This window comes from Nomia melanderi, chromosome 1, assembly GCF_051020985.1.
Source record: "Nomia melanderi isolate GNS246 chromosome 1, iyNomMela1, whole genome shotgun sequence".
NCBI lineage: Eukaryota > Metazoa > Arthropoda > Insecta > Hymenoptera > Halictidae > Nomia > Nomia melanderi.
The window spans coordinates 3,368,496-3,393,462 of NC_134999.1; the positions used below are offsets into that span (position 1 = coordinate 3,368,496).

Sequence of the window (24,967 nt, forward strand, 5' to 3'; positions counted from 1 at the left end):
TTATACGTGAAAAGAAAATGTTGTTAAATTTAATTCTGAAAACATAAAACTTATTTATTTTTAAGTAAAAAATCCCTCATTCTTGTTTTCATGTAATGTATTTCATACATTATTGTTATTTAGTTTTACATGATATAAGCTCATACAAAATTATATTAGAAAAATAATGGAGCAGGAATTAGAATAATTTAATTACTATAAGAAAATACTTTAGTACAAAGTAATTTTTTTGAATTAACATAATAAGGTTAAAAGTCCTTTTTTTACCTTAGTGGCGCACATTTATAAAAAGTTGTGAAAATTGTTCCCATGATCATTTACTTCTCAAAAACGTAACTTAAAAACGGATTTTCTTTTCTAAAATTTGTTCATAGACTTCAACAGTTAATAACTGATACCCAGACTTTTCACTCAAATAGTATAATTTGTCTTTCGTCCTTCTAGGATCGTAACCATCTTCCAGAAGATCTTTCTTTTTTAATTTGAACGTACCTAAAAATTTTTTTTAAACAGGTTAAACATTTAAACAGTGTGTATAAAATAATGGACTATTTACTAATAGTTTGAATGTATAACTATATACATGAAGTTCTTATTTAATTACTTTATAGTAATTTGTAAATAAATATTTTTCAAAAAATGTAAAAATATATTTAAAGTAAATATATATGAAATATATAAAATCCTTTTTTCATTATATGTAATTATAGGTGATTAAGAACTTATAAAAATTATTATTAAAATATGTTATAAAATAAAGAACTTCTTTAATTTTGGAAGCTTATTATTATGTTGAACATTTCTAAGAATACCATTACAGTTATATAAGATTTCAATGATTACAACTCTTTCTAATTTATTAGTTAAAATTCTGACCTTATGACTCAAGCCTTACCATATATTTATCGATTATTAACATAATGTATAAACTTTGTAATCTTTTATTACATTTCAGTTAATGAATTAGTGATATTTTAGTGAAATTAGAGATATACATACCTGTGAGGTCGATCTTTGTTAAAATTCTAATAAATCTAGGTATTGCATAAAATGCTAAATATCCTTTTAGATCAACTGATAATTTATTCATATCTAATGTGTTATTTTCATCATATATTGCTGCCATTCCAGCTTTACCTTCAACACCTGGAACCTAATAAAATCGAAAATATAAAAGCTTTGCACAAAGTATTTAAAAATATGATAGTAGTATGAGTAAAAGAATAGAGTTATAGTAGCAGTAAACAGACCGATTACTTACTTCAACGCCATACACAATGCAATCTCTATAATTAACAACATTACTAATAATAGCTTCAACTTCGGATGTAGATACATTTTCACCTTTCCATCTAAAAGTATCACCTGTTCTATCCTTAAAGTATAAATAACCGAACTCATCTGCTATTAAAATGTCACCTATGACAGAAAAATATCTCTATCATAATATCACATTTTACATTCATTATACAAGACACAATTACTGTTTTAACAGTAAGCTATTGTGTGGCTATTAAGTACAAAATTTTATAATTTTATGAAATAATTTATACCAGATATAAACGCTGAGTCTCCTTTTTTAAACACATCATGGACTACTTTCTTTTCAGATGCCTTTTGATCTACATATCCTAAAAATGCTCTAGATGGATTATTGGGAAGAATCTTGCCAACAAAAACACCTGGTTCATCTAAAAGAGATGAAAAAAGTTAATGTTACATTTCTTTATAATATATACATGTGCCTCATATCTCTTAAACAAATATTTCAAAAAATATACCAACACTCTGTACTTCATAGTATAGAAATATATATTTCATTTAAAAAACGCACGTACTTGGTTCACATACTTGACATAAACCTTTTGCATTCCTTATGGGTTCACCATCAGAATTTGCTTTTAAAATAGAGATAGGATAAACTGATGGAATGATACGAGACACAAAACCAATGGCTCCAACAGTATTGTCAGTATTTACTAGAACAAAACCAGAAAATATTAATAAAAATTAAAAAAATTATGCAAATGTAATTTAATTTATTCGTGCACATTAAGTTAAGCACGAAAATTTGTATAAAATTAAATTATTGTTTAATAATAACATAAATTATAATACATAGCACTTGTATGCACTAAAATCAGTGCTTACCAATATTAGCATTTCCTTCGGTTGCTCCATAAAATTCAGCAACTCTCGGAATATTAAAGCGTTCAACAAACTCAGGCCATATTTGTGGCCTCAAACCATTACCAAACATCAGTCTAATATTATGTTTCTTATCTTCTGGTTTTGGAGGTACAGCCAAAATGTATCTGCACATTTCTCCAATATATTGACCAACCTAGAAATAAATTATATTAATTCTTATGCGCTACTCTTATTTACATTACACCTAACTCTCGATTTACATGAAACTCCGCTCCACATGGATTCGTTTCACGCGAATGAAAATCGCGTAGATAGAATTTGTCGGTACAAACAAACGAAATAATAATAATGGCATTTTAGAAAACAAAAATACATTTTATTCAATGTTACTAAATTCAGATCGCGCATAAATATTACCGTGTAAATAAGTATTCTAATTTACCGCGTAAATCGAGGATTAGGTGTATATTTAAATATTACAATATCATTATTTACATATAGAATTTATATTTATGTATTTTATAACAATACTAAAGAATTTTGTACAAAATCATAGTAAACAAGAATCGTAAGTAAAATTCTGTAACTTTAAAATTATTACTACATTTTTGTAGTTTGATCCTTCTTTATTTTGACTGGACTTTTAAATATGAGATTATATGGTTCATTTATAATTGGTTTAGTGAATTTTATGATACATTTCCTAAATAAAAATTATGAAATAAAAGTATAGAAACTGTTCACAGGTTTAATATATATGAATATGCGATAAAAGAGTAAATGTAAATAACTCACTGTACAATTATATTTAATGCAGTCAGCAAAGTAGGCACTTGCTGAAAACTTCTTCCTAATGACCACCGTTGCTCCATGAAGAACAGCTGCACCTATGGTCATTGCACCAGCAGCAGTATGATACAGCGGCATTGGCGTATAAAATCTATCTGTACTTTTGAATTGTGCCATCATAAAAATTCCAGTTGCTATAAACATATACCTGGAACAGTACAAAATCAAGTAACATATTATATAATTTCTTTATGCAATATTTCGAAATAATAATTTAATGCAGTTACCACATCAAATCAGTAGATATTATAAATCTATATATTAATCATATTTTTTCTGATTACTCAGTATTTTTGTTACTAATTGTAAGAATATATTTCTTACTACACAAACAGTGTAATGCAAGTGATTAGAAGCTTTAATATATTTCTATATACTTATAAGAAATGTATCACCTTGAATTTGTTATAACTGCAGCTTTTGGAAGACCAGTCGTTCCACTGGTAAAAATATACAATAATTTATCGTTGTGAGAAGGTTTTTCTTGAAGAACTGGTGGAGCAGGAGAAACATCGGACAGTAGAGCAATTAAATCTTTGTCCTTTAGTATCGATGTTTTCGGGTTTGGTAAGTCACCAAGTCTGTACAGTGCAAACTTCGAGTCCAGTGAGTCCACAATATCTGACAAAGCTAAAATAAATTTTAAATGATATTAAAAATGTCATTACAAACGTGTCAACTAAATTGAATTTGTTTAAACATACTTTAAAGAAATATGATTTGATAATTCATATATTTCCATGTTAATTAAAAATGTGAAATTTGTTACAGAGCGGGTGACAATTTATCGTAATAAATATTTATTACAAAAATCATTCATTATTATGTTTATCTTAAATACATACAATAGCCATTTTAAATTTTGCATTAGATTATCAGTTTATGAAAAATATACAATGAAAGACAGGTAAAACTTGTACATTTTTGTAATACACAATTATTGGATGGAAAGTTTCAATTTTTTTTAGTTACACAAACAAGACTTTCTTTTCTTTTTTAAATCAAAATATTAATTCGTGAAAGTTACCAGTCAAAACGATGGAGTTATTCATTGTTTTCAAAATCGCGTTTCGATTGTTGATTGTCATCGCTCCAAAAGAATGGGATATTCGAGAGTAGCGTACAAATTTTCAAAAATATTAATTATTATAAAAGCTAGAACAGTTTAAAATAGAAATCTCCTTTTTTTTAATGAAACCTTAATTTTAGATGCTTATAAATAAGAATTAAATAACTAATATATTGAAACAATTTTTCTTTTTGAAAAAAATTGGACTTCTAGTTTCGAAGATTTTGTGTCGACCAGTTTGAAAAACATAAAAAAAGTTAGATTTTTTGTACCAAAATTAATATAAAAACTATAACTTTTTTTATCTCTCTCCATAACAAATTCTAACCAAATTAGTCGTCAATATAACTTCAATTCAATCAACAATTAGTATTTGGAAAAATTAGTTATTCGAATTTAAAAATTGGAATTCTACAGATTGAATGGAGGCAAGAATAAAATGTTCGTAGCTTGACCTAAGTTTTCGAATTTGAAATAGATCTCATCCCATGTACAGTTATACGATACAAACAATTTCTCGCGTACAATTCGTATTTAAACGTGTGAATGCAATAGGCTTTGTGATATTATGCAATCATTTATAAAATGACCCTCACGTTAAATCGACGTTAGCACGCAACCGAACACCCAATTTTCTTTCATTCTAAAGTAGTTAGTTCTATTTCCTATTATTGCATCAATCATTAGATCAGAGACCATATTCTCGTACCATCCATTAGTTGCACGCTATATCAATCAAATATCATTAATTGAACCGTGCGAAAGTTGCAGAAGAAACTAAAGCAATATTGGGGCCTCCAAAAATGAAAAAATAGTCATGCAAAATTTTGATTTGCACACCATGCTTATGTATACATAAATATCTCATACGAGACAAAACCAACTAATTCTCATCAATTCGGTAATTGAAAACAAAAGTAATGAAAAACATATTAGTATCCTTTTCTTTCTGTAAATAGGAAATATTAGAATTGACCATCCATTTGTTAATGTGTATTTATCTTTCATAACATTTTAAAGTGCGGTGTCTTTTGAAATTATTGTCAGAGTATTGTGCCAAGTACTATATATACATATATATTAGTTGAAAATATAAATTGATTACTGAAATTTATGGAAATAGATGTATAATATTTAATATAACGGTGAAAATACAACACTTCTATTTAGACCTTGTGTCTGCAAGTCTCGGTGATGTAAATTACGCACATAGAGTAAATTTCCATCAAAACATTTCCGCAATGTAAAACTGACCAGAAAAAGACGTATAAATATTAAACGAGATGGAGAAACTTGAAAATTTGTTTGCATCAGCCATGCTACAGGCGATTCTTCTTTTTAGATATTTAACTTCCTCTACAGTTCAACGAAATTAGAAAAAAATATTTCTGACCAGGTAAAAATCTTTGCCTAAAAAAATCAGAATATTCGTCAATCGAAATTAATAAACAGATTTTTACAATTGTTAGATATTCTTTGCAATTGTTACAAGTATGAATTTGTTTTGTTCAATGCGAGTTCGATGTTCAGTATGAATGACGATACCTCTTATTGTATTAAAAGTTGTTGTTCGTATTTTTGCATAAATTCTGCTCCAAGTATTCCTCAATTTCATAATTCGGTAACACTAATGCTGTAATTAGTATACCAGAAAACACGAAAAAATCCAACATTGTAAATATAGAAATTAGCTTTTTATTGGACAATATTCATTGTCCGTAGCTATACTACTGACAAGTTAAAACAGGTAAGTGATAGCCATATAGTGGCAAAACATCATATATAAACGTTACATAAACTTTATTAATAAACACTTCCTTAATCTAAGCAAAGAAAAACTTGATTAATTTTCTTCTTTGTCTTAAATACCTACAGAAGTCAATACTCAGAGCAAAAACATGTTTAATTTTATTGCATGGTCGATGCCGATTGTATAACGTCTTTATTTTATTGTCTACTTAGACATCGCATAAATAAAAAGTAAAAGCGGAACGACTATGATAAACCGTATTGTCATACTGGATTTTCTACCGTCATTAGTAGAAGAAATTCTGCAACGCTTAAATAACAAAAAAAAATACTAACTTGTTTCTTCGATATTTATAAAACATTCCCATGCCAATTTAAAGAAACTTAGTAAAAAAATTAATGAATAATTAAAAAGTAATCTAAAATTAGTTTTGAAATTCAACAACTAAACATTGGTTATAAAATATAACTTTTGTTACATAGTAACATTTACGTAGGTACATAGCAACGATTGCAAAATATAGCTTTGTCATACATAGTCTGATAATAAACTGACAATGAGACAAATAAATTGAGGCAAATACACGAAGTATTCTTCACTTCTAAAAACGTAGGTCCATCTTCTCTAGCACTTTATGTACTATATATATAAAAATGATTTATGTGACCGTAATGGTTGCATACTTTTTCGACATATATGTATAACATAATGTCTGGAAACACTTAAAAGTTACAACGACTTAAATATTCTATATCGAGAAAATGTCGTTCATAAATATTTATGTATGAATTTCGCATAATTTAAAATTTTTTCCTACATTTTGTCAAGAATTATTAAGGATTATTGCTTGAGGTATCATGCTCCACTTGTGAGAAACATATTTTTTATTCTTATTAATATAATTATTCTATAATATCTATAATTATTCATAATACCATAATCACATCATGTAAAGATACAATTGAAAGCTTCTAAACATAACAATAACAGGTTCTGAAGTTAGGTTCTAAAGGTTCTCAAATAATGTAGTAAGAATGAGTAATAATTAAATAAAATGCCATATTAAACTACAATTAAATTAAGTAACACTGACGCAATTTCTAGAATAGAAAGATACTCTAAAATATTTCAGACCGCAAAGGATTATTTACATATTCCCATTTATGTAGCCCACTCTGTATACATTTTGTGTTTTATTGTATGTTCCGTATTTTTTATTGTATATTATTCATTTATTTTTTTATTTTATATTATTTATTTATTTATTATTTGTTTAAAGATAACGGAAAAATTTCCTTATTTTTACATAGCATAAAACAATATGTCGTGGAAACAGAAATATGGAGTGAGGTATAGAGAATAAATGTGTAGCTAATGGTACGTTGATGATATGTACGACAAGAAAGGAAAAAACGATAGGAGAAAATATTGTACAGTACACTTAATGTTCTGAATCCAATTAAAGAAGTGACTTGCAACTTACCATCCACGAAGTCTGCTCCATAAATAAGCGCTTGACATTTGGCCACGTTGATGCTATGCAAAAGAGCAGTTTTACGAAGATTAGTGTTGATCAGGGGCACTATTACTCCCAGCGTGCTTAGACCTAGCCATATCGCAACGAATTCCGGACGATTTTCCAAAAGTAAACCGACCAAGTCCCCTCGACGGAATCCATATGATTTGAATAACGTGGCGATTTTATTACTGTATTCCTCCACCTGAAAAACAATCGTCAAGCTTTATGACCGGAAATGACTGTCGCTCTATTAAGCGTAACAGTCTGGCCAAAACAATTAAAGATTTGCTCGCTACTGTTGCTCAATCAAATTGAAACTATGCAATGTCATCTTACATGTATTTTGCATAGTACGTTTTATGAAATTTCCTTATCTTTGTTATTACGATATATCGAGTTATTGTAATAAATTATAATATAAGAATATATCAAAAATAAACGTTAAGTCTCTTATAGATATTAATTTTGTTAAATGTTCATATTCTTTATTTTTTAATAGATCAATACATTAATTCTTTAATTACTTTGACCTGTATATCAAATCTCAGAATGTCAGTAGATGTCACAATCGTTATATATTTAAACACATGCTTCAATTTTTCTCTGGAAATACTTATTTATGGGAAATTACAGAAAGATTTATACGGATTTAAGGTGCCAAACTTTGCGTGTATATTCTACCTATCTAAACACGTAAAAGATGTTAAATAATTATGGACTGTTTATCGTTATATTAAGAAGTTGCGAACAAAAACATTCGAAGAGAATTTAAATAAAACAGTAATAGTTACCGCAATATAAAAGAAGACAAAAAATAGAAAACAGAAAACATTCATAAAATAAATATAAATACGTGTGACAAAGTAATGCAAAAAGCTAATGATTTGTTTATTTTGTAGGCGGTTCGCCCATCTGAAAAATTTATAGGGCAAATTTTACAAATTGAATACGTGGAAAAACCAACGTTCGCAAACGAAAGCCTGCATATTAACCCCAAACTAGATTTAGGAACGAAAGAGAAGATTGAAAAAATGTATTTGGAGGAAATGAACCGTCCAATTAGCAAAGATCAACGTTCATGCCACGTCGAAGCGGTTATTTTGTTAAAATCCGATCAACCAGTCAGTTTTCGACCGCGTCGATTATCTTTTACTGATAAGAAAAAATTATGAATTATTTTAGACAACCTATTAGAACAAAAAATTATTAGGCCGAGCAATTCTTCTTACGCGAGTCTGATTGTCTTAGTAAGAAAGAAGAATGGAGAAATCTGATTATGCGTGGATTGCAGAGAAATCAACAAAATTACTATTAGAGAAAACTTTCCAGTTCCGCTTATCGACGATTATCTAGATCAGCTCCGCGATAAAACGTATTTTACGAAATTAGATTTAAAGAACGGATTTCACCATGTTCCAGTATCCGAGACCTCCATAAAATTTACAGCTTTCATAACACCATTCGGGCAATACAAATATTTGAAAATGCCGTTTGGATTAACTAATGCACCCCATATGTTTCAGAGATTTTTAGCGATTTAGTTAGATAAAATAAACTTTTACCGTATATCGATGATTTTTTGATAGCTACTCAAACCATAGAATAGCACATAGAAATTTTACGCGAGATACTCAAATTAGCAAGGTAATATAATTTACAGTTCAGATCAGATAAATGCTTGTTTGCATTCCAAGAAATTATTTACTTAGGATATTCGATATCGAACAATGGTATTTCGCCCGCTGAAGAAAATTTATAGTGTTTTTAATTATCCTGTTCCGAAAAACATAAAAGAGGTACATCAGTTCGTAGGATTAGCCAGTTATTTCCGTCGTTTTATTCAGAACTTTTCAATTATCGCGAAACCGCTATATGATTTGTTAAAAAAGAATGCTATTCTTCACTTTGGACCGGAAGAAAATCGCGCGTTTATCGCATTCAAAAAATGTTTAGTGAATAAACCATTATTGGCGATCTATTCACCAAAATTGAAAACCGAACTGCATTGCGATGCGTGTAGCAGCAGATTCGGGGTAATTTTATTACAAAGACAACCTAATGATTTATTCCAGTCTGTATTTTATTTTAGTAAAAGGACGACTGTTCAGGAATTCAAATACCATAGTTTCGAGCTCGAATGTTTAGCTGTGGCGTATGCCATAAAACATTTTCATGTATACCTCTCAGGTATACCGTTTAAAATAATTCCCGACTGTGATAGTTTTAAGCTAACCTTGAGCAAACAAAATGTTAACCCACGAATTTCCCGGTGAGCAATGTTCCTTCAAAACTACGATTACAAAATTGAACACCGAAGCGGAAATAAAGTGTTGCACGTTGACGCACTTAGCCGCTATCATTCAATTCTTATTTTAGAGCCAAACACATTCGAACAAGTATTATCAATTAAACAATGTCAAGGCAAAACAATCCGTGAGTTGCGTAGCCAATTAAAACCATGCGAGAGTAAATTCTACGAATTACGAGATTGACTAGTATACAGAAAAGTAAAAAATAATAAGTTGTTGTTTTACGTCCCGAAATGTCTAATAAACAATGTAATTCGTACAATTCACGATGATTTAGACCATTTAGGAGTAGACAAAGTCGTTGAAAATATTAGTCAAATCTATTGGTTCCCGCATATGCGCCGGAGATTTAAAGAATATATTGGAAACTGTTTAAAATGTATCGAGTTTTCACCTGTTAGTGGAAAATCCGAAGGATTTTTACACAATTCGGATAAGGATAACCTACCCTTTCAGACGGTCCACACCGATCATTATGGCCCTCTTGAAAAGTGTGGAAAAGGGCATAAATTCATATTATCAGTTATAGACGGCTTCGCTAAATTTATAAAACTATATCCGTGTAAAATGATGAAGACAGAAGAGGTGCTAAAAAATTTAACGGGCTATTTTCGAACCAGAGCAAACCTAAAAGAATTATTAGTGACCGGGGCACTTGTTTCAACTCTAGTGCATTTAAAGAATTTTCAACTAATAACTTGATCGAACAAATCCTCATCGCAGTTGGAACTCCACGAGCAAACGGGCAAGTGGAATGTTTCAACCGAGTATTAGCACCAATGTTATCGAAATTAGCTGAAATATCCGGTAAATGGGACCGCGTTTTAGGGTCAATAGAATACGCGTTAAATAACACGGTCTGCAGGTCAACAGGAGAAAGTTCTTCCCGTCTATTATTTGGGATCAACCAGATGGGAACAGTAAACGATAATTTACGGGTAGTTTTAGAGTCGTATTCGGAAAGGGACAGGAACCTTCCCTCAATACACGAAGAAGCAGTCGGAAAAATCATAAAAAATCAAGAAAGAAATAAACAGGCTTACGATAAAAAACATAAGGCATCAACAAAGTACCAATTGGGAGACTATGTTATGATTCGCAACTCTGATGTTACGCCGGGGGTGAATAAAAAACTAATCCCAAAATTTAAAGGACCGTATGTTATTAAGAAAGTTTTAGACTTTGATAGATATGTACTAACTGATATAGAAGGATTCCAGCTTACGCGTGTACCCTTTACTGGGGTTGTAGGTCCGAATCAGATGAAAAATTGGACACGTTTTTAGTCATTGTACGTTAATGTTACCTTTCATTCACTTTTTCTCTCTTACTCTTTAGTTATTATAATTGTTCTGTATTTTTACTTTGTAATATACTATACTTTGTTTAACTATACTATACTTGTTAGTATTAATGTATTTGGTGTGTGAGTGTTATAATAGGCTCAGGAATATTGTATAACGTGTGCACTGTATGGAGTGTGTGTTCGATATTTTATTTATCTACAGACTATAGAATGTATCATGGAGACAGCTTCTTATTGTTAAGTTATTCTTATGTTTAGGATTTTGTCTTTTATTAGCACTTCAAAGTAACCACTCATGACCGAGGACGGTCACTATTGTCAAGAATGACCGAACTGTTCACCCTTTTGCTTGCCGATTCTTGAGGGCCTGAGAGATAGACCAGGCCCGTTGACAAGTTTATGAGTAAGAGGATAAGAGACCACCATGACCTGGGTCACGTACGCGCTCGACTGAGGAGCTTTCCTTTTTGGAAAGCAGTTGAGGAAGGGCAGTTAGTCGCCGTTCCTCGTTAGAGTCACATCGCATAATAAATATATTTAACCTGACTACGGATTTAGTTTTTATTTTAGTAATCCTACAATATTAAAATTAGTAAAGTAGATAACAATAGTGATTAATATTAAATACAAATTAGTATTAATTTGTGAGCAAAGGACAGTAAAAAAAGGTTATATAAAACTATAGCAGGTTCAACGAGTCGAAACACCAAATGTAAACAAAATATTCACGCGTGAAAGAACATAAAAGGGAAAACAATTGTTACTATTTAGCTGATACTGGTGTTAACTACATAATTTACATTATTATCATTTAAATTTTTCAATGCGAAAAACTAATTTTTTGAAGCGTTGAATACAGTTACTGAAGAAAACTGAAAAGATTATGTTTAACATATTATTGGAAAAGTTGAAAATAAATTTGGAAGATTAGATCATATTATTTAACAAATTATTGATTCTGTACTCATATATTATTAGATTGTAAATTAAACAACCTATTTGTTACTTTTAATACTTTAAACGATATAGAACTTCGAAAAACATTCTGCAGTATATTTCGAATTAAAAATTGTATTGCTAATAATTCATAAATATTTTATAATATTTTTTAAAATGTTTTACAACAATATTTCTTATATTATTGTCAAAACTTATCATTTTTTATTATCAGTCGTTCCTCTTATATGAAAATGTATATTAATTAATAATAGGTATTGATCGAAAAATGTTATTATCTTATGTAGACTGCAGAATTTATGTTTATTATATATCCATATACAAATGCAAAAATTGTAGTCAAATAAAATTTGTTTCATTAGTGAATTCAGTGCATTGATAACAAAATGAAATCTTATGAAATTTTATCAATATTATAGTACATACGCTTCTAAAAATTTGTAAGATACTTAATAAATAGACAAAATAACCATTTGAAATTCGTTGCTCTTTTTTAATAATAGTAAAAAAATAAGCAGCATAAGTATTAGAACATTTATTAAGATCATATTCGTCTATAGTAGACGCTATGAGAAGATAGGAGTGATCTATATTCAATGGTATAACCTACAATGAGGTTCAACGTCCTTCAGGTTAAACTATTTCAAGGTCACTGAAGATCAGAACCAGTTGCTCAATTCGGAGAGCTACTAATGTGTGTTGCTCAACTTACATCGTATGTCATTCTTCCAGTTTCCCCCCATCATAAGAATCATTTGAATATTTCCTTCCGTGATCTTTTTATTCTTTGTGTTCGTAACTGAATATAATGCACTTTATTCCGTCATGCAATGTTAGTTCATGTTGCCCTGTAGATTTCCATTACCATTTCAATTTTGAAAGATGATAAAACAAAGTATTTTCTTAAATAAACTTTATTTAATTGTTATAACTGGATGATTATTTAATAAATTATATCAAGAGAAACAAACATTTTGAAACAGATAAATTCATTTTAACCAATTCAGAGAGACACAAAAGCGATATCAAACAAAACAAAGTTGTTATTGATTCATAAAAGAAACACTGAATAATTTTGAATATTTTTTTAATACTTCTAACAAAAGATTACCATTATCATTTCAATTTTATTAACATATTAAAAATAATGATTTTACAAAAGTTTATGTCGTATTTTTTTATTACGTAGCACGAACAAAGTTACTATTTCGAACTATTTCTAAAAAATTGTTAAAAACAGAATCGAAACTTTTAGATAAAGAATATTAAAAAAAAAAACACTGAATACAATTTTCGTTTAAATGTTATCAAAAGGGAAAGCGTTTTCAGCACCTTTAAATCGATTTGGAGTACAGATACATAAAAGTAACTGTATACGAGATATAATTCCTAATAGTAAAACATTCATATTGCAATCTTTAAATATGAGATTCAATTGTAAAAGCTTTGGTTATAATACAAATATGTACAATGTCACTTTTTCAGACTTGGTGATAAATAAATTAAATAGGGACAAATAAAAATATGTATCATTATATTACAGATCACTACACAAGGAATAGCAAACTTTATAATTTGTCTCTATATTATTGCGCACTTAAAAAACATTGATTAAAACACCACCAATAATTTACACGTCACCACAATAGAAAACATTTACGACGATAGCAAAATTACTTCCAAATACTCCTGCTTCGTACTCGATATGATTAAATGTTGCAACCGTCAAAAACAAAAATATCAGCAATTATTTCGATCAGTAATATTGCCTCTATTATCTGCATGTCAATAATGTATCAACGCATATTATGATGTATTCTATTTCCGTAAGCATAAAAAAGAGCACATAATTAAGTAGACATACCATACATCCACTTATTAACAACATTATTAATATTGGAAATATTTCAAAAATTCTTTTACTAAAATACGTTGGAATCTTTACATTAAAATATGGTACAAATAGAATTACTTTTTCCAAATTAATTTAAAGAAGTATCCCCTGAAACGCTTATATTATTTGCAGCAAATTTTTATATTTGTGACTATTTAGTTTTTAAAAATTAATTTTATCTGTATCTTCTTGTCAAAAGATTCTTTTGTAAAAACCTAGTATTCATTACAAAATTAAATGAAGTTTTATAAATCATAACTTCGAATTCGATTTAAAAGTTTCTTTAAATATACGAAAAGAACTCAGTTAAAAACTATCTTCTTATGTATCGGAAATTTTTATTAGCTACAGTTTCTAATAGTTTTATTGTTAAAATTACTAATATTCAAAAACAATCCAAAGCTATACAAGTTTGTAATCATTGTTTGTGAGAGGGCCATTTTAACATTTAATATAAACATTTTTAACACATTCATTTTTAACAATTCCATAAAATGGTCGGTAGTCGTTTATATATTTCCACATAATTTTACTAAATTTAATATTATAGAACAGATTTGCAAGGCATCGATGCATGGACACCAATTAATGTGTTAAATATGTTTATCTGATGTATTGCGACTGTTGAAACAACAAAAACAGCGATTAACGGATGAAGGAAGTTTTCAATGAAGAAGTTAATTATGCATTACTTATTTCGAATCTCACCTGTTGAAACGTCCATTCTTCATCTTCATAAATAAAACAAACTTTATTGGGGTGTCGAGAAGCACATTGTCGGAATACATCTGCGACGGTTCGATCCTTCCTTGCGTGGCAGCGAATAGTGAAAAGAAGTTTTACGTATCCCGCGACGGCTCTGAAGCAAATAAAGGTCTGTTTTACTGATTTAATTCTTCGAAATTGTTAGAAATATTTAAAACGCGCATCAAATTTCAGAACATTCATTATTTGTCTTATAAATTGATAACATTTTTTTTCTTTAATACGTTTTTGTGTCTTGTTATCTGAATTAGTTAAAATGAAATTGATCTGTTTCAAAATATTTATTTCTCTTGATATAATTTATTATATAATCATCCAGTTATAATAATTAGATAAAGTTTATTTGAGAAAATACTTCGTTTTAAATTAATGTAAGTATGCAAAAAGAGCTTTGCACATTACACAATAGATTTACGGACATTTATTATACATCTTATTTTATTACTCTTAGAAAACTACTGATCGTTTACATAAATCGCGAAAATTATAGCTTCAAAATCAGAGTATTGCAATGCGTATTCGCATAATTGCACGAATCAAAATCGACTTAAACTGTTACTAAATAGTGTTTAAAAGATTCAATATCCGTCAAATTGTATTAATAATTGTTAATCACTTTGGCAATTTTCATATACAATGATTGAGAGTAAAGTTTCTCATAAAAATTTCCATCTTTAGATATAACATTTAGTAATAACTTAATAATAAATTTTTGGCACACCACTGATTTTCAGAAATATGTTATGTTCAAACTTTTCCACTTTGAAAGAATAACAGAACACGTATACAAACGGAATTGAATGAATTAAAAGTGATTGGAAAATTAAATTTTTCCACTTCTCACATTAAATCACATCAAGCCGCTTTATACGCATTAATAAAACATTAATGCCTAAAAATATATGTCTCCTTTCAGACTTTTGAATGATAAAGCACACTTGCCTTTCTATTACGCGTTTACCGTTATCAAAGGGTTAGAGAATGTAGAGTAGCAATTGAATTGTAAAGTAAGACGAATGAGAATGAATCTTAAAGGAAACTCGAGCACTTAGTTGATTCAATAGACCAGTTAAAGCAATGAAAGAAATCTGTGTACTGCGCACACCGTTTTAGACGATTCACGGCTGATCGAGTCTAGGTGTCAGTCTCTCAACTATTTAAAGAGTTAAATTACGTAGCAAATAGCCCTTTAATTTTGTAATTTACAAACACAAAAGGTAACCATTTATTCTTAACTTACTGAAGGTAGAATTTAGTTTCTAAAATCGCTCATCTTGCGTGTAATAAAATCAAATAATGGAGTGTATACTCGTTAAACGCAGGACGAATGCACCTAGAATATATTTTAATGAAATATCAAAGCAAAACGAAGAAGAATTACATGTTTATCTAGAAAAATTAATAAAGTGACGTGTATATCCTTTCATTCGTATCAAAGATAGATGATATTAGAATTTCTTATTAATGATCTAGTATCATAGCTTTTAGGTTACAATATTATTTAATCGCATATGTAACTAAAGATTTTCATTTCTTATTAGTTTTCTTCTTGTCATTGTTTTTAAGCAATTTGAACGCTTCAATCGTTAGTAACCATCATGGAGATCAACGTGTTCAAAGAATAATCACTTATAGAACAATAGACACACAATGTTAATGTGGTGGATAGTGAGAGACATTTTCTGCGTCACGAGAACTCCGCGACAAGCTGAACTCATCCAGGTAGCCGCGCGAGGCAAGGCCATAAAACGCTCGGCCTCTGGACAACGGTTTTTCCTGAATGTAAGACAGCGCGTACAGATTTTTCGCGCGCTTTGGAAAAAGCCTTTCTTTTCCGACTTGGACGCTTGAGAAAAGCTGGGGCGGTTTTCTCGTGGGCCTGCCACGACGCTTTTTGGGCAGTACGTCTCCGGAATTCGCTCGCGACACATTAGACTTCCATGCGCCTAGTAACATTTCATTGTACTCTTCGTATTTCTTTATTATTCCGTTATTTGTTAAGAATTGTTGCTTTTGTTGTTTATAGTTACAACTTGTTAATAAACAGTTCAAACGCGAAGTGTAAGTTACTAACTGGAAATCCTACACGCGACGTCCCAAATTAATAATGTCCAAAAGTAAATAGAGTAACGGCGCCTAATATGGAACACCACAATATTTCAGAAAATAAATAGCTTGACGTGCCAGTTACAATGGGAAGTACTTCATTAGTAATAGAAAACAGTCATTAATAATTGGACATCAATTAAGAATTTGTCATTGAGTGCAAAGCATTATTGTGTTTGATAGGACGTTAAATTTTCTGAAAGATGAATTAAATAGCCAAACTTCTTAATTCAGATAGGCCAAACAATTTTATTTGTTTACAATTTATCATTGAACATATTTATTTTTTACTATTCAAAAGCAATTGGTGCAGATTTATTTTCTTCTTAGAATAATTATTATTTTTCTATCGGAACATGTGAGTTCCTAACATGGAACGCATTCCATATAATACATTTAGAAAAGGGGGAAAAAATTAACATAATATAAGTTGAAAAAAGCATATTTGTAAAATAATTTGCGAAATCCAGTTTCGCAGTGAGAACACGTACAAGTGAGACTCGTCATTTGAGTTCAAGGAGTTAATCGGCTTTTCGATTTCGAATGCTTAACAATCGATAATCTATTCAAATTACGCTGGTTATATCATGATCTTGAAAATACAAAGCTTTGCAAGTGAAAACATGCACTCCTACGTACACGACGACGAAAACCATATTGGTAGTTGTATTAGTGTATATACGATATGTCTATGTATTAGTGTATATACGATCGCTTATTTGACCGGGCATATGGTATTTGAGTAAAACGAAATGGTAAACAGACGTCAGGACTTTCGTATTGTCGCTTTAACGTGTAAATATTATTTCTAACAATAGAGTATAGATATTTGAAACTGTAAAAATGATGCACACCTCCTTTGTTTTTCTTTCATTTCCTTCTTTTTACATTTTCATTTTTAATTTTCTCCCACGTTTTATTCAAGTTTTTCTGTGCCATTCCAATGCTGCTCGACACTCTCTTCGAACGGTTGATTTTAAGAATTCGAACATTTAACACTAGAACTACTGAGTGTTTCATACGATTAATATGTAGTCCTTGTCAAAGTTGTAACAATAGACTTTTATCGATTTCTTCATATACTCGTTATAGTATTTAACTGAAAGTATTCATTTTCACGATCATTTTAGATATTTAACCAATTAACCGTGGAACTTAATTTGAAAAATCTCTCATTGTGCACACAATAAAATCAAATAAAGGGTATACTTGTTAAACCCAGAGCAAATGCATCTATAATATATTCTAACGAAAAACTAAAGCAAAACAAGGAAGAATACACATTTATCTGAAAAAATAAATGCGTTGAACGCACTTAACTGGTTAATACTTATAAGATATCAATAATTGTGACATAAGAAAACGTGGTTTGAAAGAAAGTATGGTAGTTTCACTATTAAGAATCGAAGTAAAGAAGAAATATCATAATCAAGATACACGTAGAAAACTAATAAAAACGAGATGTAAAAAGTCACAACAGGAAGCCACTGACACACCGCAGAAAAGGATCCAGGTAACAGAAATCAAGCTTATCACACTGACCGTAAATAATACTTGCGTTACGTAATAATGAAAACCGCATTGCACGAATCCATGCCGCGAGATTGTGATTCGCATTGCTAGCAATGTTTCCTTGGTCGCATAATTAATCACGAACCGCAATTCAATTCAGGATTATTACAGAATCTACACATTGCCGAAGGCTTATCGACTTCAAATAATTGAAATTCACGGTTTCAATGAAAAGGAAAATTCAAGATTCTAATAATAACCTTTGGTAATCTGTGATGTGTGTCGATGATTGATAAGACAACGGTGAACGACTTATGCACAAGTTGTACGTGAAATATACTTGCACTGTGAGTACAAATAAAAATAAATAAACTAATAAGCAGAAGGTTTCAAAAATTAAAACTAAATGAAAAGACGGTAGGTACGTACTATATGGACTATCTTTCTTTTTAAAAAATAAAATATTAATTGTAATAGTAATAATAATAATGGTAATAATAATAAAACATTAATAATATGTTGTAATATTAAATAAATAGTAATCCAGGCCTAACTGAAATGATTGACCAGCGTGACCTTCAGTCAGAAAACAAAGGTGGTCCGTATAATACCTAAGTACCAAAAAAGCATATTCATTTTACGGTTCTTACGCTTGAAATTGTACTTAAATATTACAAAATGCTTTGTTCTGGAATATCGAAATGTAAGAGTATATTATTATTGTGTCATTGACTTGTATAAGTAACGCATAAATGAACCATAAAAGAATGGTAAAACGTGATTGAGTAAGTGCTAACTGCACTTGACCTTGTTTCTCGGAACACCGATGATTTTATGTTTCGCTAACTCTCGATGCAAATACAACTAGAGTTCGGAGTATCGCGATACTTGTCCTGGTTAGAGTTTCAGCTCGCACTAAAAACACATGGCGGCCCTGATCGTAGAAATCGTCACAACACTGCGCCTACATTTTAACAAACGTCTACAATAGATTTTAAAAATAACTTCAGATTGGTGAAAGTTTCATGCACGAGCTCTAGAAATTATGAATCTAATACTAATGACACTATATGTAGGACTATGGGCATTTTCTCCTCATTTGTACAAGCTCAATGCAATTTAATGGGGCACGTTTAACTAAATGCTTGCTAATCGTGGGAAAATATTCTTCTGAAGTATGCATGTTATATAATATACATAATTATATACAAGATATTAAAAATAATTGACTTTAGAACCTGTATTGCTAATGCATTTCTCACTTTTTTCAGTGTAATAATTTAAACCCCTTTTTTCAATACTTTGTATACGCATGGTATATATTACATGTCATTACAAAGAAAAAGGGTAAGAAATAAATTTATGGAAAGGAATAGGAAATAAGGAGCTTCAATAAAAAATTATGACACTTTGACATTCAACGATAGGATTATGTATGAGTATAATCAAAGCGATATATATATAATAATACTATATCCATGGCACATACTGAACTTGATGGTGTTGTTTATCTCGAAAACATAATGTTTATTCTTGCTGAAGGTATAGTTTGATACGTCGTGATTGTTCAAAATGAATGAGAAATAAAATGTGAGAACTAAATCTAGAACTTCGCGTAAATATTGAATTATAAGCATTCTCACAGTTAATGGTTACGGCATTAGAAACATTTTTTAATGGAGAAACGAAGGTTTAAAATGTAATATAAATATTGAATACTGTATCCTAAACTCTAACGAATTAAAAAAAAGGATATAGTAATGATATAACACGAATCGAGAGGTTGTTTACTTGAGCCGCTGAGCAGAATAAATCCATGCGTCAACTGCCGCCGGTCAGACTGCAATTAAAACTATCCTTATTGAAGTATTCATTAAATACTTCAGCAACACACTTACTCATCCTTTGCTATGATGGTTCATTAAACAAATAATGTGATTAACTCTATCTTAGAATTCGAATTTCTTAATAAAAGATCGTTCAGTAAATTAAAATCTTGAATATATTTCTGAAGAAAATTGAATTTGATTGTAATTGCTTACAAAATTGTCACTCTTATTTATTGTTTTCGTGTAGATATATGATTCTCGTAGCATCTTAAAAGTCATCTATGAATATTTCAGAATCGCTAACGAGTACTATTTCTACAGTCTCAATACGTTTCTTATGTTTCCTCTATTATCGCATGCACTAAACGCTTCCTATTTCAATATATACTTTGTAATCATTTGAACGTCATTATTGTGCAACCTCCGTAATAGCTAAATGTACTAGTTTAAAAATCAATTTTCCCTCCACAATGAAGCATAACGTTAAACTCTGATGATCGATTTGCTAAATTGTGGGGGCCATATCATGTGCTTACGCAGTTAACGCGCAATGAGGATCAATAAATCTTTTTTTACGAGGTAATTTGAAATGTTTTGTTGTTAATATCCTTTTACGGAGAAAAACAAGTTCGAGACGCCATTAAATTTATCCCTAGCCTTTCTATTAAAATTACATTTTAATTATTTAAATTGTCTCGAGCTAAATGACTTGACAGAAACTAACCATCGGAGGGTAGAAATTTTTATTATGTACGAGAAATGAAAAAAGAAAATTTTAATTAAAACCGTTTTACTGAGATATACAGTAACTATTCTGTCTGTGTGCTCAAATTCTTTCAGATGTATATAATGAATAATATAAAAATATTAATATTTTTACGTTTACAAATATTTTTACTAAAACTTTTGAATTTAAAATATGAATTTCATTTGCTGCTACCTGCACTGTCAGTGTAGATATCATCTTATTGTTTATTACTTTGATGCATCTTGTACTATTTTAATCATTTATTATCATTCGCCTGCGGTTTTTTGTAGATTAAATTTCGTGGATTTTTATGGATTTGCAAATGTATTGTAATTCACAAAAGTATCTAAAAATATACTTTTTTTATCAACCATTATCTACACGGCGGGGGACGGAGGTTAAAGAGTGCCCTCAAAGTTGAGGAATATGTAAAATTATATTGCTTTTTTCATATTAAAAGTTAATCTATTTCCATCTAAACTGGTGTGTGTAATCCGTGACCCAAAATAAGGAGCACGTGTTTGTGGACTTTTTTATTTCTTATCTTTTAGCAATAATTAGGATAGATAAGTAAATACTTAGTTTTGTTTCATTCTGCGCGGGAAAAATAATCGTGCGGGGAACCTGAAAGGTGACCCGACTAACTGTAAAAACGACTAGCAAATACAGCACCGAACCGTAGAGATTACTAACAGAACAATGACAGATTAGAATACATTGACAATACTAGAATACATCTTAGGCAAACACTAAAAGCTATTTCGACATTATTTAGAACTATCCGGAACCTATCAAATACAATATTTCATAAAAATATAACTCATTTAACATTCAGGAACGCAAGTGTGCATGCACAAAACGTTGAAAATCACCCCGCAACAAGTGTCACTATTTTAGTTCACCAAAAAGAAGAAAGACAATAAAAGGCAAATATGAAAAAAAGCTATTACTCACTTGAAATCTCTGGGCAGAGTCTTGAAGGCGACGTAGAACCATCTAAATCGTCCTCCGGAGACTAAATACGCGACGAGAACAACCACAAACAGCTGCACGAGAGAAATGGGGCCCGCGTACATGACGAGCAGAGTCAAGCAGGCGACCAAACCCGCCAACAGAAGCATGATGAGCGCCAAGCGGCGAAGCAACCGGCCGACTGCCTTCCACCGACTAGACTCGCTCGTTTCCGTTCCTGTTCCCGTTCGCGTCCTCGTCTTGGCCGTTGTCGTTGTTGTCGTCTCCGTCCCCGCTCCTACTCACAAGAAGACACAACGCTCGCCGAACCGTTCGTAACCGTGTCTCTCCCGTGCGCGTCCTCTACGTTCGACGTACCTATCGCCGGTTCATTGTTCGGAACGACTTCCACTTCCACTTCCACCTCTACGCTCGTCACATTTGACTTGTTGCCTCTTAGTTTATCCTCAAGCTCGACCCTGCTCTCGGCCGACGTCGACGTCCGCGACGAAGACGTCGGCCGTGAACAGATCGACGATGAGAGACCTACGGCGTCGGTATGGAGTTCACCCTTTTCTACGTCCTGCAACAGCGAGGCAAACAACGGACCATGTGATATACTATATATATACGTTTGAGCGTGGTGCGTGAGACGCAATGTACATGTAGTCAGTGTATAAGCCCCGCGCGTTTCCAGCGAAAGAGATGCTGCTTAAATCCGGGATCGAGTGATTCGAGACTCTTCTTTGCTTTCTCGCTGGAGTCGAGTCGCAGTGCTACTTTCAAGGCTCGGTTTCATTAGCTGATCGCGTGATGTGAAGCTCGAAGAAACTAGGGTACTGCGTTCGTGAACAATTTAGGAAACACCGAGATGGAAAAACAACGTAATAACGCATATGTAGTTGGTACGATGATATTTACTATCAGTCTCTACGTTATGTAACCTGTGGGACATCCATCAGCAATAGATACTTTTCAATTAGCTGAGAGTTGTTGGAGGAGTAGGTGTTTAGATACTTCAATCAGTATTTTCTTTTAGATACACTTCCGGTCAAAACTATGAAACGAGTTCTCAATTTATGGGAAATAATAGTATTATAATAAAACTTTGTGGAATCTGCAGTTACATAACTTATTCGAATTCCATTTTAGTATACAAGTTTCATTTGACCTTCGCAGATTAACGTTTTTCTTCTTCGTTAACCGGAAAACGTGGTATACTTTCAACCGGTAGTGTATTTGTATCGTCAATTCGAGGAAGCAGGTGGGTTTCTTTCCTTTAAACTTATCTTTTAACAGTAAAAATACCTGAAAAGTACATATATTAATGATGTTATGAATTGAATGTTATTTATTGAGTTATTTGTGTACGATAAGCAGATTCTTTATTTTGAAAAAAAAACACATTTCTCGATTGTATAGTATCCATTGTCATGTATTACGTAACGTTGGTTAAATGCGTGCAATTAAAAACTGCAGGTATTTTGGTAATACCGTTTAAAAGTATGTATGTTTTACAATTTTTATTTAGCTTAGAAACCGAAATAATATATGTAATAAATAAACGCTGAGTTCATAATTTCTAATAGTTGTGTTACTTAAAGAATTTTTCGGACTGATCACATTATTGCAAATAAAAATTTCAAATATTGTTCCTCATGTGCTTTAGCATTCCTTTACTTTCTACTTTCTCCTAGTTTCTCTCGTAAAATGTTTAATTCTCAAAACAAATGTAAGTTAGATTTTTATTGTTTTTGTTTCATCATGATTATATTAAAGTTCTAGAATTTTAATAATAAACTATAATATTTAATTCCATTTTCATATAATTCTCGTATAGTTCTCGTATATTAATTTCATAAATATTTAAACATTTTTTAAATATAACTGCATTTTTATGTATTAATCCTGTTTGTCATAAACAATTAAAAAGTGATATATTATCACATTTTTATGTTTATTAATGAAAGGAACGACATTTTTATAAGAAATTAGATTAATATAGTAACATAACTTTTACTTTATTTTAATAAATGTAATCTGTATAATTTGTTTGATTTAGAAATATAAAACTGTATCTACGAATATTTGTTTAATATTTACTTGTAGTTTAAGACTTTTTTTTATAATGTGATGAAAGCAGCGCGATCATCAACGAGAGATAGGGAGTGGATAAGTGTTACCGATGATCGATAATGAAATCTACAGAAAAACATCACGTATTTAATTTTTTCAAATAATTTTTTAATCATTTATACTTATTTAAAAAGTGACTTCGAATTTTTCTTAGCCATTGAGTAATTTAATATCTTTTAGCACTTAACATTTGTAATTTAATACTACATACAAGACTACCTAAGTACAAATTTTGTAAAAGTTAAAAAATAAATTAAATTAAATTTGACAATGAATAAATATTGACAAAATTTATTTTAAATAACAAGATTAAAAATAGTTAAATTTGCAGATATAGGAAGAGTATGATTCATATATGTATAGGTGTACTTTATGAACAATTATTTATAAGATTATATGAAATTTGCTTTCATTAATAATTATCCAGCTATATTATTTAAACATGTATGTTTAACTAAACAAATAACAAAAAAATGTATATTAACAATAACAAAATATATATATATATATAACTAAAAAATGTAATATTTGTTTCATAATAATAAGGAAACATGAGAAACTTCATTTAATAATAAAAAGGTAATATAAGAAACAAAGAACTATGTACATATAGGGTCAAATTATACGCCTTAGAGACAAAATAATTGAGTCATTATTATCAGTACTGATCTCCTTTTCTATATACCAACCTTTTAATATACAATATAATTATTTTTACACTCATTTGTATGTTTCTGATTGCATTTTATTAATCCATCTGAATATTGTAATATATTACAGATGTATTATCTTTGGCATTTAATATAATTCAGTAACAAAATACAACTATTTTAATAATATACTCATTTTGATAAATTTAAAAATTATATATATTGATATGTTTAGAATATTTATATAAATTACTATATACTTATTGTATCATAATATATACTTAAGAAAAATATACTAAAGTATTATAGCATTTTTCTTTGATTTACATACATGTACCATATTCATTAATAATATTAAAATGATTTATTGAATATATACAATTTATATATAATTTCTTACACATTTCTTACACAATTTCAATTTGTAAGGAAAACATTTCAAATTACATAAGTTGTAAATTTATTC

The 24,967-nt window shown here is 30.1% G+C and overlaps 1 protein-coding gene across 5 annotated transcripts in view; it reads right to left on the reverse strand.

The window, feature by feature from the left end:
• Nucleotides 1–96: 96 nt before the first annotated feature.
• Fatp1 (Fatty acid transport protein 1) overlaps nt 97–24,967 on the reverse strand; it is a 34,620-nt gene continuing 9,749 nt past the window's right edge. For all 5 annotated transcript variants that reach the window (XM_031982797.2, XM_031982710.2, XM_076371984.1 and 2 more), the window contains 12 exons: nt 22,094–22,298; nt 21,719–22,013; nt 14,513–14,663; nt 7,303–7,540; nt 3,396–3,630; nt 2,947–3,148; nt 2,152–2,344; nt 1,839–1,979; nt 1,554–1,691; nt 1,262–1,419; nt 1,000–1,153; nt 97–492 (listed from right to left, as the gene is read on the reverse strand). In XM_031982797.2, the coding sequence (XP_031838657.1) occupies nt 338–492; nt 1,000–1,153; nt 1,262–1,419; nt 1,554–1,691; nt 1,839–1,979; nt 2,152–2,344; nt 2,947–3,148; nt 3,396–3,630; nt 7,303–7,540; nt 14,513–14,663; nt 21,719–22,013; nt 22,094–22,298 (2,265 nt within the window). In that variant the 3' untranslated portion in view covers nt 97–337. The remainder of the gene's footprint in view (nt 493–999; nt 1,154–1,261; nt 1,420–1,553; nt 1,692–1,838; nt 1,980–2,151; nt 2,345–2,946; nt 3,149–3,395; nt 3,631–7,302; nt 7,541–14,512; nt 14,664–21,718; nt 22,014–22,093; nt 22,299–24,967) is intronic.